The sequence below is a fragment of the Hemiscyllium ocellatum genome, chromosome 49, assembly GCF_020745735.1.
Source record: "Hemiscyllium ocellatum isolate sHemOce1 chromosome 49, sHemOce1.pat.X.cur, whole genome shotgun sequence".
Lineage (NCBI taxonomy): Eukaryota > Metazoa > Chordata > Chondrichthyes > Orectolobiformes > Hemiscylliidae > Hemiscyllium > Hemiscyllium ocellatum.
Window position 1 is genome coordinate 8,032,573 of NC_083449.1, and position 12,252 is coordinate 8,044,824.

The following is a 12,252-nucleotide window of genomic DNA, read 5'->3' on the forward strand; positions in this document are numbered from 1 at the left end:
AATGAGAAATGGTCACCCCACCATTCCTCCCGAAGGTATAAGAGGCCGCAATGTGGGCGGAGTGCAGCATTCTCTCTGACGGTGTTTGTGAAGCTGTGACCATGTCTGGAAGAGGAAAGGGCAGTGGGAAAGGTCGCGCCAAGGCGAAGTCTCGGTCGTCCCGGGCTGGCCTGCAGTTCCCGGTGGGCCGTGTTCACAGGCTCCTGAGAAAGGGTAACTATGCTGAGCGTGTGGGTGCCGGAGCGCCGGTCTATCTGGCTGCGGTGATGGAGTATCTGACGGCTGAAATCCTGGAGCTGGCCGGCAACGCGGCCCGGGACAACAAGAAGACCCGCATCATCCCCAGGCACCTGCAGCTGGCCGTGCGCAACGACGAGGAGCTCAACAAGCTGCTGGGAGGGGTGACCATCGCTCAGGGCGGGGTGCTGCCTAATATCCAGGCCGTGCTGCTGCCCAAGAAATCCGCCGCTGGGGGCTCCGCTAAAAGGTGAAGATAGTAATCTTAAATCTGACAACCCAAAGGCTCTTTTAAGAGCCAGTCACAGCATCTGTGAAAGGAGCTGAACACTCCCGTCTGTCGGATTGAATTACCTTCCTTTTAAACGATATTGGTTACAGTCCCTGCCTTATTCGATACTGTATTGTAACTGTGTGTGTAATGTAATATGAAACGGCCTCATGGCCGTTCACCGTTTGAACCGTAGCACAAGGAGCGTGAAATGTTTATCATGGAATATTGATACAACGCAATCTTAACCGTGCTCGGAGTACGCCATTGTATATGGCTGTGGCCTCGTGTCTTTAATTATTGTCCTGTAAATGAATCACTCGATCCCTGTACTCCTCGCTTGCAGGCAGGTTCACGTTATCTTGAACTGCATGTCGGAAGAGCTGAATTCTCGGATGCTGCCTGAACTACTGTGCTTTTCCAGCACCACTCTAATCCAAGCTCTGGTTTCCAGCATCTGCAGTTACTGATTCTACCCCGCAGAGCTGAATTGCCGCAACGCCGTAAGTAACTTTATAATGAGTGCTCGCTGACCTTGTGCTTTACTTTCCGATATGTTCCTGTGTAGGGTCCTTTCCCTGCTGCTAGAGAGGGAGCATAATGGAGGCAATAGTCGTTTTTCAGCTGCTTCGAGTTAATCATGTTGCTGTTTAATACGGGACCAGTTCGGGAGCTACCCGCCCCTGTGGGGTATGACCCAGATTTTCATCTCTGGCAAACAGAAGAGGAGTCAATATTAGAGTGGTGCTAGAAAAGCACAGCAGGTCAGACAGCATCCGAGGAGCAGGAAAAGTAACATTTTGGACAAAAAGCCTTCACCAGGAAAGGCTTTTGCCTGAAACATCGATTTTCCTGATCCTCCGGAAGCTGCCTGAACTGCTGTGCTTTTCCAGCACCACTCTAATCTCCAGCATCTGCAATACCCACTTCTGCCAAACAAAAGTGCCTACCTTGAATTTCAAGGATAGATTCATTTTACAGTTAGATTTCCATACCCCGAGGGTGTTGTTTGATTCTGCTGTCGTTTAGAAGCTTTCCAAATGAACTGAGATCAAACCAGAACAGTTGCTTCACTGCAAGGGTCAGTCAAATACCACTGCAAATGTGTTGCTGGTCAAAGCACAGCAGGTTAGGCAGCATCTCAGGAATAGAGAATTCGACGTTTCGAGCATAAGCCCTTCATCATCTCCAGCATCTGCAGACCTCAGTCAAATACCACAGAAACAGATCCAACCAGTCCATGCCCAATATAATCTCCAACTAGACAAGTCCCACCTGCCTGTTCTTGGCCCATAACCCTCCCAAATCTTAAGTGATACACTTGTCCAGATGTCTTTTCAACATTGTGATTGTGTCCATATGCATTGTGATTGTGTCCCTTTTCAAATTTCTTTCCACACAATCCATACTGCTTTTAAAAAAAAATACTTGCAAACATTCTCCCAGAGTCTGCGTGGGTTTCCTCCTGGTTCCTCCCACAGTCTAAAGATGTGCAGGTTAGGTGAATTGGCCACGTTAAATTGCCCACAGTGTTAGGTGCATTGGTTAGAGTGAAATGGGTCTGGATGGGTTACTCTTCAAGGATCAGTATGGACTGGTTGGGCTGAAGGGCCTGTTTCACTCTGTAGTGAATCTAATCTTAAAAAAAATCTTTTTCTTTTTACCTTAAAAACGTGTCTCATAGTCTTGCAGTTTCTTACTATATAAAAGATACCTGCCATCCCCCTTACCTTTAGCCCTCATGATTGTCAAAACTCTATCACTCATCAAGATCTTAGGTTCCAGGAAACGGAAGTCCCAGCCTATTCTTATAATGGTATCTTCCATTCGCACCATGCTAGTAGACCTTTTTCTGAATCCTTTCCAGCTCAATAGTATACTTTTGATAACAGGGTGACCAGAACTTGATACAGTAATCCAGAAGAGGACTCATCAATATCCTATACAACTTCAGTATGACCTTCTAACTCCTGTACTCAAAAGTCTGAGCAATGAAGGCGAGCACACTAGATGTTTTCTTCACCACACTGTCAACATGTGAAGTCAACTTCAAAAATAAGAAGTTGGCCAACTGTTGTCCACTATACACTAAATCAAGGCCCAGAGACATTGCACACCCCTGCTCCAGGTCTGATTTTTGCACACGCCTCCTGAACCAGAAACAGGGACTAACACTGTGATGCAAGACTCTCTCCAACACCCCTACCCCAAATCCCTTCTCCCTACCTTTTTATCTTTGCCTACCTGGCACACATTCTGCCTTAGTAAGAGTGTTCCACTTATTTCATTTGTGTTACTATTTTCCACTTATGTTACTTTCTTAAAGGGATTAATATTTGTAGATGAGGGTCATCAGGATGCAATTCCACAATTAACATAAGATCAGACATTGAATGGCGGGAACAGAGGATGGGGGCTGAAAATGTGTTGCTGCAAAAGCGCAGCAGGTCAGGCAGCATCCAAGGAACAGGAGAATTGACATTTCGGGCACGAGCCCTTCTTCAGGAATGAGGAAAGTGTGCCAAGTAGGCAAAGATAAAAGGTAGGGAGGAGAGATTTGGGGGAGGGGTGGTGGAAGGAGGTAAAGGTGAGGGTGATCGGCCAGAGTGGGGGTGGGGTCGGAGAGGTCAGGAAGACGATTGCAGGTTAGGAAGGTGGTGCTGAGTTCGAGGGTTGGGACTGAGACAAGGTGGGGGGAGAGGAAATGAGGAAACTGGAGAAATATGAGTTTATCCCTTGTAGTTGGAGGGTTCCTAGGCGGAAGATGAGGCGCTCTTCCTCCAACCGTCGTGTTGCTATGGTCTGGCGATGAAGGAGCCCAAGGACCTGCATGTCCTTGGTGGAGTGGGAGGGGGAGTTAAAGTGTTGAGCCATGGGGTGGTTGGGTGGGTTGGTCCGGGTGTCCCAGAGGTGTTCTCTGAAACATTCCGCAAGTAGGTGGCCTGTCTCTCCGATATAGAGGAGGCCACATCGGGTGCAGCAGATGCAATAAATGAGGTGTGTGGAGGTGCAGGTGAATTTGTGGTGGATATGGAAGGATCCCTTGGGGCCTTGGAGGGAAGTAAAGGGGGAGGTGTGGGCGCAAGTTTTGCATTTCTTGTGGTTGCAGGGGAAGGTGCCGGGAGTGGAGGTTGGGTTGGTGGGGGATGTGGACATGACGAGGGAGTCACGGAGGGAGTGGTCTTTTCAGAACGCTAATAGGGGAGGGGATGGAAATATATCCCTGGTGGTGGAGTCCATTTGGAGGTGGCGGAAATGACGACGGATGATATGATGTGTATGGAGGTTGGTGGGGTGGTAGGTGAGGACCAGTGGGGTTCCGTCCTTGTGGCAATTGGAGGGGCGGGGCTCGAGCAGAGGAGCGGGAAGTGGAGGAGATGCGGTGGAGAGCATCATCGATCACATCTGGGGGGAAATTGTGGTCTTTGAAGAAGGAGGCCATATGGGTTGTTCGGTATCGGAACTGGTACTCCTGGGATCAGATGCGGCAGAGACGAAAGAATTGGGAATATGGGATGGTGTTTTTACAGGGAGCAGGGTGGGAGGAGGTGTAATCAAGGTAGTTGTGGGAGTCGGTCAGTTTATAGTGAATGTCCATGTTGATTCAGTCGCCCGAGATAGAAATGAAGAGGTCTAGGAAGAGGAGAGAGGAGTCTGAGATGGTCAGGGTGGAAGGTGTTAGTAAAGTGGATGAACTGTTTAACCTCCTTGTGGGAACATGAGGCAGCGCCGATACAGTCATCGATGTAGCAGAGGAAAAGCTGGGGTGTGGTGCCAGTGTAGCTGCGGAAGATGGACTGTTCCACATATCATACGAAGAGGCAGGCATGGCTGGGGACCATGCGGGTGCCCATGGCTACTCCTTTGGTTTGGAGGAAGTGGGAGGATTGGAAAGAGAAGTTGTTCAGAGTGAGGATCAGTTCAGTCAGTCAGTCAAAGGATGGTGTCAGTGGAAGGGTACTGGTTGCTATGGTGGGAAAGAAAGAAGCGGAGGGCTTTGAGTCCTTTGTGATGAGAGATGGAGGTGTACTGGGACTGGATGTCCACCGTGAAGATAAGGTGTTGGGGACTGGGGAAGCGAAAATCATGGAGGTGGAGGGCGTGGGTGATGTCCCGAACATAGGTAGGGAGTTCTTGGACTAAGATGGACACGACCATGTCAAGGTAGGCAGAGATGAGTTCGGTGGGACAGGAGCAGGCTGAGACAATGGGTCAGCCAGGGCAGTGAGGTTTGTGGATTTTGGGCAGGAGGTAGAAACGGACGGTGCAGGTTTTGGGACTATGAGGTTGGAGGTAGTGGATGGGAGATCCCCTGAGGTGATGAGGTTATGGATGGTCTGGGAGATGATGGTTTGGTGGTGGGAGGTGTAGGGGGCAGTAGGAGGAGGTGTCTGTGAGCTGGCGTTTAGCCTCAGCACAGTAAAGGTCGGTGCGCCAAACTACTACCGAGCCTCCCTTGTCTGCCGATTTGATAGTGAGATTGGGGTTGGAATGGAGGGAGTGGAGGGCTGCACCTTCCGAGGGTGAGAGGGGTGGAGAGGTTGAGGCGGTCAATGTCGCTGCGGCAGTTGACTATGAAGAGATCGAGGCCAGCACGGGGTGTCCAGGGTGGCCTCAGCGGTGTAAAGGTCGGTGCACCAAGCTACTACCGGAACAGAGATGGGCCGAGTGACCTTCACCACCTCCGCCCCTGATCAGATTGTGAGAGAGCCGGAGGGAGGAGTTATTAACATGACCCGGGAATGAGCTCCATTGGAGCTTCCTAAAGGGACAATGTCCCAGATTGAAACCTTCTCTGCCCTTTCCTCCACAGTCCCAGTTCCTTTGGTCAAACTGGGAGAAAAGGGAATTGGGGAAATGACCAATTGATTGTTTCTGGGAATCATTGGGAAAAGAGGCGCATGCGCGATGCAGTCCCTTCTCCAACGCTGGTTGTTCCTGACGAGGGGAGCGCATGCGTGAGGCCCTCCCCCCAGCGCTGCCATTGAGGAGCATTTACTCAGTGAGTGCAAGAGGTTTGTTTGAAACAGACCGCAATGGAGAGATCAGCGCCCAGGGAAGGGAGGGAACAGCAGGCTCCTTCCAGCAGCACATCGGGATGGGAGCCTGGGACACAGAGGGGGCTCCGAGACCGGGATTGATTCGGGGTGAGTTCAGGGAGAACCGGGGGCTGTTTGTAAGAGGCCGAGCGGAGCAGGAACTGGTCCCGGAACTTGGAGTGAGCGGGCTGGGGGGAAGAGAGAGGCCTTTCTCGGGCTGTGTGTGGGCCTGCTGAGGGAGGCAGAGCGGGAAGAAGCTGCTGTGGGATATTCTGGTGGTTTTTATCCCCTAAACATTGATGGGAATTCGTTGTTTGGCTTCTGTTTCCCGCTGTTTGTTACGAATAGACATTCAGTTGTTGGGAAATAAAGGGCAGTGTATCTCAATGTGATAAAAGTGCCCGTTTGTTCTTCCTTCAGCAGTTAGTGTTATTTTTGGGAGCTGAATATTGAACCGTGTCATCATTCTATTGTTGGAGATGTGCATATGTTGGTTAGTTTTCTTTCATCTGAGTAAATTGTTTCAAAATTTCGCTGACAGAAAAAGACTGGGAGGAGCTCAGTGTTGCTTTGTAACTAGGCCTTGCTCTGTTTAAAAACAGAAGTATCATGATCATGGCCTGAATGTTGCGTTGATCAGTTGACGTCTTTCTACTCAAATTATGATATCTCTTTTCTTCCTCCAGGCAAATGTGTGATGGACCAAGATAATGTAATATTTCCTCAGTACAAAGCCAAGTATGACCATCTGTTTCTACCAACCAGCAGGTATGTTACAGTTGTCAAATTTGAAAACATCCTTTCCACAGAGTGGATTGAATCAGAAATACATTGAGCTCAATTTCCAGAACTATGCATTCAATCCAAGAGTCAGACACAACTGATGAAATATTTTTAAAATTTCTCTTTATACTCGATGCTTAAAAGTTCAGTTCCAATAAATTCCATTATGCATAGCTAATTATCATTTGCAACATCAGAAAGGGATAGACTGTATCCTCATATGAAATATACATTCAGGAATTACATTAATCCACATCTAGTAATGGCAAATTTAAAGTTACAATCAAGGTGAACAAACCAGTCATGCTGTCACATTTACAACAGGAATATATGAAGAAGATACTGAGTGCAGATGCAGAAAGAAACTTTGATATTTTCAGTAACGGAGAAAGTCAAATTACAGTTTTGATAAATCATTGTCCAGGAAAAGACACAACAGTTAAACTATGTAAATTCCAAATGAACCTCTGGGCCAAAGCCTGATGTCGAGAGAGTGCTCATCCCGTGTGTACACACCCACAACCACCATCTCCATCCTACCCCCATATCTGTGCTTGCATATGCACAGACACCATTCTATCTCTCACAGACTGATTTACAATAGTTGCAAATTCGTACACCATCCTGAAATACACATTACAACATCTAACAGTGATGAAGATCCATATACACCACAACTAGCAGAAAACATTCCATCAAACTGATTTCTACGCTCAGATCTCAAGTCAAAGAGATTGACAGCACAGAATACGTCTATTCAAATTATTAAGTCTGCACTGATCAAAAACCGTCTATAACAACACAGTTGATTGAAAGGGATTAGAATTGTTAACTCAATGATTGCTGCCACGAAAAATCTATGGAAATGGAACAGAGAAGTTGTCAATTCCCATCTGTATCATAACACCATTCTCCATTTTGTAGATTTTTTTCAGTCCAGGAAAAAAGTTTTTCTTCTTCTTCTGTGTGTCTTTCAAAATTTGTTTCAAGAAATCTATGAAGAACCCTGCATTCATCTTGACTATCTCTTCATTAAACTATTAAAAAAGAAAATCAAGGAATCAGGATATAGTTTTGTCAAGGAGTCAATGGAATCAGATCATAACTATTTAAGGCAGTGCAGAAAGAAAGAAAAAGCTAAATTTGATAGGTTTGTCAAGCTGTTCCTTTATTTTAACCACCAAGAGTTGACTGTTCAATAAATTGAATTTGACTGTTTAAATATTCTTCACCAATAGTGGAAAATAAAAGACCTTTTGTTTCCCCTGCCCTACCAGAGAGCAACACAAGAATTAGATTAGATTAGATTATTTACAGTGTGGAAACAGGCCCTTAGGCCCAACAAGTCCACGCCGACCCGCCATCCACCCATACCCCTACATTTACCCCTTACCTAACACTACGGGCAATTTAGCATGGCCAATTCACCTGACCCGCACATCTTCGGACCGTGGGAGGAAACCGGAGCACCCGGAGGAAACCCACGCAGACATGGGGAAAACGTGCAAACTCCACACAGTCAGTTGCCTGAGTCGGGAATTGAACCCGGGTCTCGGGCGCTGTGAGGCAGCGCTAACCACTGTGCCACCGTGCTGCCCACTGCTAATGGTTTGCACCAGATCATGTCCAGATTGGTAAATAAAATAGAATTGACCAATTCTCTTTTCTGCACAAGAAGCATTGTCTTCAGTCAGTTGCAATACAGTTGAAGTGTTAGATTAGATTAGATTACTTACAGTGTGGAAACAGGCCCTTCGGCCCAACAAGCCCACACCGACCCGCCGAAGCGAAATCCACCCATACCCCTACATTTGTCCCTTACCTAACACTAGGGGCAATTTAGCATGGCCAGATTACCTGACCTGCAGGTCTTTGGATTGTGGGAGGAAACCAGAGCACCCGGAGGAAACCCACGCAGACACGGGGAGAACGTGCAAACTCCACACAGTCAGTAGCCTGAGGTGGGAAATGAACCTGGTCTCTGGCGCTGTGAGGCATCAGAGCTAACCACTGTGCCACCATGCCGCCCACCGTGTTCACTTAGTTGCAAATTGAATTGGTTAATTCTGATCATTAATTCATTGGTAAAGTATGTCACTATGCAAAAAATCATAGCATCCTGAAAACCAGACCTTGATATTCCCACTGTTCCTGGTTAGACTCTGCACTATAAGAATTACAAACTTTTCAGTTTTTCCTGGACTGAAAAAAATCTCCTAAAAAAATGATGAAATGGAGAATGGTGTTATGATACAGATAGGAATGGCAACTTTTCTGCTGCCCTGAAAAATCTATGGAAATGGAATAATTATTGAGTTAACAATTCTATTGCTTTTCTCCCCTTGATTCTGAAGGAAAGCACAGATGCTTTTCTGCTGTAATGTGCTGCATGTTCACCTGTCTATGGATCCAGGAGGCTCTAAAACTAAAGAACATAGGCTGTGGACATGTGCAAGGCCAAATATTAGCAGATATAGAAACACATCCCCTTTCACTGATGGGAGCTGACTCCAGTGGCAATGGATAAAACCTCATTCATGTCAAGGAGCAGAAATTTAAACAATTAATTATGCTTGCAGTTACTAAAAGTGAATTGTTTCAATTTAGACAGCACTGAACCACTGTGAGATACAATAACCAAGAATAAGGACCATATTGGTATCAAGTATCAGAGACCGATCGATTGAATTCAATTCTCACTGTTGGCCTGGTGCTGACTTTATCCACACTCACATTCTGGTTGAGGGCCTGAGTAATGCAGAAGCGTTTCCATACATTTTATGAATGAAACACTGATTTATAAGGTATTAAACCTACCTCAAAATATCAGATCATGACATGCTGAACTGGAAACATAAGGAGATATGCAGAATATGTCAGTGTGCTTTGGACCAGTGTCGATCCTTCAAAGTGATACAGATTGGCAGCACAACAGAAAACTCACTCACACTCAGCCATGATTATGGTCATGATTTGGAGATGCCGGTGTTGGACTAGGGGTGTACAAAGTTAAAAATCACACAACACTAGGTTATAGTCTAACAGGTTTAATTGGAAGCACACTAGCTTTCAGAGATCAGGTGATTGTCACCTGATGAAGGAGCATCGCTCCGAAAGCTAGTGTGCTTCCAGTTAAACCTGTTGGACGATAACCTAGTGTTGTGCCAGTTAATGGTGAAAGGGATAAAAGAATTAAATTTAGGCCCAGGTATTTCCAAATATGGTAGTTATAAATTGACTCACCAAGCCATTAATCGCTTCAGTTAGTATTAGATGTTGCATTTTACTGTATCCAGCAGCAACTGATAAAACTCCAGCATACACAAAATGTAAAGAAAAAGTCTGAAAGCAATAACATTCAGATTCATGGCAAAGGTAAACATTGAACCAACATTAATCCCTCACACACAAAGTGTTAGTGAATATTGATCGAGTTTATCCAACACTCAAACCAAATAAATACAACTCAACGTGTAAAGAGAATGAGATTCTCACACACTCCACCTGATGCTGTTGCATACAAAACCAAACTCGCACTACAGTTATTCTATGGCAGAATACTGCAGAACTAATCTCACATTAGCATTTACCTCGAGATACTGGCAGTGAGTGGATGAAGTTCAGACGCCCAACAATTAGTGGGAATTAGTATGGAGAACAGATGAACAACAGAATGTCCCAGTGCAGACACAATGGGGTGAATGGTTGTATCAATTCTGTGACTCTGTCATAAAACACTAAATGCAGAAGAGTTTAAGGCCCAATCACAACACCCTTAAAAACTATCACAGAATGAATCTCAGTCACAGAGAATTCCTTTTCCTAAATTCATTCATGGGATGAGGGCATCACTGGCTAGGCCAGTGTTTATTGCCCATCCCGAACTGCTCAGGGGGATGTTATGAGTCAACCACATTGCTGCGGGTCGAGAGACACAAGGAATACAGTTTCCTTACAGGACATTAGTGAACCAGATGGGTTTTCCTGAAAATCAAACATAGGTTCCTGGTGATGATTGAAATCTTAGAATAGTATTGGCTGCTAGAGAATGAAGCAACTTTCATACATAAGAGTTGAAAGTAGTTGGCACTGATTGAGTACTTGACTCTCACAGTCACACAGCAGAAACTGACAAGTATAGATCAATTCCAAAACACCCATGTGGACACAACAGAATCTGACAGGTGTAGATTGATAGCTGCTCTCACATATTCACTCTGCAGAAACTGAAAGGGAGAGAATGATATATAAACACACACACACACACACACAACTAAACGAACACATAGCAAACACTGGCAGCTGCAAACTGGTTAATACATTTGCACTTTTAGAAATAAGATGCTGACAGACACCGAATCATAACTCCATTCTAAGCAGAATATCACCGGGACAGATTGGACAATCCTACACGTGCACATGGCAGGACATCTCAGAGGAAGACTGATAATTACATTCTCATCATCAAAACTTATTAGAACAGATTAATAACACTCCCTGATTCAAATCACATCCATTGACATGTACAGTTTGATAATGACACTCCTGCTTATAGAAACTGACAAGTAGAAATTAATAACAAAAATTGCTGGAAAATCCACAGGTTTGGCAGCATTTGTGGAGGGAAATCAGACTTAACATTTGAGATCTAGTGACCCCTCCTCAGAACTGATTGTGTGCATTTTCCTAGCTACCATTTGGTCTTCTCTCTGCTGGGGAAACTGAGCGTAGATTGGGTGTCCACTGTATAGAACACCTACATTCTGTCCAGCAAAACGTCCCTGAGCTTCTAGTAGCGTGCCACTTCATCACACCACCCTGTACCCTGGCCAACACCTCTGTCTCAGACTCGCTGCAGTGCTCCAGCAAAGTTCAGTGCAAGCTGGAAGAACAGCACCTCATTTTGTGCTTGGGAACTCGACAGCCTTCTGGACTCAATATTAAATTCTACAACTTTAGAACTAGAGCTCTCACATATCATTTCCCAAAACCTCTCAGATTTTTTAGATTACTTGGTGTGAAAACAGGCCCTTCCAGCCCAACAAGTCCACACCCGACCCTCCGAAGCGCACCCACCCAGACCCATTTCCCTACAATTACCCATGCCCCAAACACTGCGGGCAAATTTAGCTTGGTCAATGCGCCTAACCTGCACATTTTTGGACTGTGGGAGGAATCACTGGGAGAATGTGCAAACTCCACACAGTCAGTCGCCTGAGGCAGGAATTGAACCCGGGTCTCTGGCGCAGTGAGGCAGCTGTGCTAGCCATTGTGCCACTGTGCCACCCATTATGTTATCATAGGGTCTTCTATTGTACACCAAAACTCAGTAACAGTCTCTATTAATAGCTATTACCATCCTCATCTGACTGTGATGCACTAGTTTGTCTGTCCAACTGCTCTTGCCTCTCTTTGGATTCTATCTCCATCCACCATTTATTCCCTTACCCTTCAACACACCCTCTCTTCTGCAGAAAATCTAATATTTTCCTGGCTACCATCTCTTCACAGGAAGGGTTACTAGACTGGAAATTCTAACTCTGATTTCTGTCCACAGACTCTGTCAGACCTGCTGAGATTTTCCAGCAATTTGTTTTAGTTTCTGATTTCAGGCATCTGCAGGTCTTTTGGTTTTTATTTAGAGATTAATAACTACATTTTCATATTCACAGAGCAGAAGCTACCAGGGAAAATTGATAACCACATTCACATGTTCACAAAAGAAATTCTGTCATGCAAATATTGATAAATGCGCTCGCATTTACATTACAGAGCCTAACCTGGAAGGGATCTTAACTAAACAAAACATTTATGAAGCAAAAACTGGCAGGGATTGTTAAAAAGTAAGTTCGCATATTCACATAGCAGAACCTGGCAGACTTAGATTGACAATTACCCAAACACATTCAGTATTGAGTACAG

At 45.5% G+C, this 12,252-nt stretch overlaps 2 protein-coding genes across 7 annotated transcripts in view; one reads left to right on the top strand and one right to left on the bottom strand.

Annotated features, from left to right (window-relative positions):
* LOC132837315 (histone H3-like) overlaps nucleotides 1–12,252 on the bottom strand; it is a 489,210-nt gene that overhangs the window by 334,570 nt on the left and 142,388 nt on the right. The window contains exon 4 of the mRNA XM_060856987.1: nucleotides 1,351–1,366. Within this exon, the coding sequence (XP_060712970.1) occupies nucleotides 1,351–1,366 (16 nt within the window). The remainder of the gene's footprint in view (nucleotides 1–1,350; nucleotides 1,367–12,252) is intronic.
* The window catches only part of LOC132837119 (late histone H2A.2.2-like), a 29,430-nt gene continuing 17,264 nt past the window's right edge, over nucleotides 87–12,252 (top strand). For 5 of the 6 annotated variants that reach the window (XM_060856814.1, XM_060856816.1, XM_060856815.1 and 2 more), the window contains exons 1-3: nucleotides 102–487; nucleotides 855–1,011; nucleotides 6,234–6,315. In XM_060856814.1, the coding sequence (XP_060712797.1) occupies nucleotides 102–487; nucleotides 855–978 (510 nt within the window). In that variant the 3' untranslated portion in view covers nucleotides 979–1,011; nucleotides 6,234–6,315. Of the gene's footprint in view, nucleotides 488–854; nucleotides 1,012–6,233; nucleotides 6,316–12,252 lie in introns of all 6 variants that reach the window. The other variant, XM_060856819.1, reaches the window with a different exon arrangement.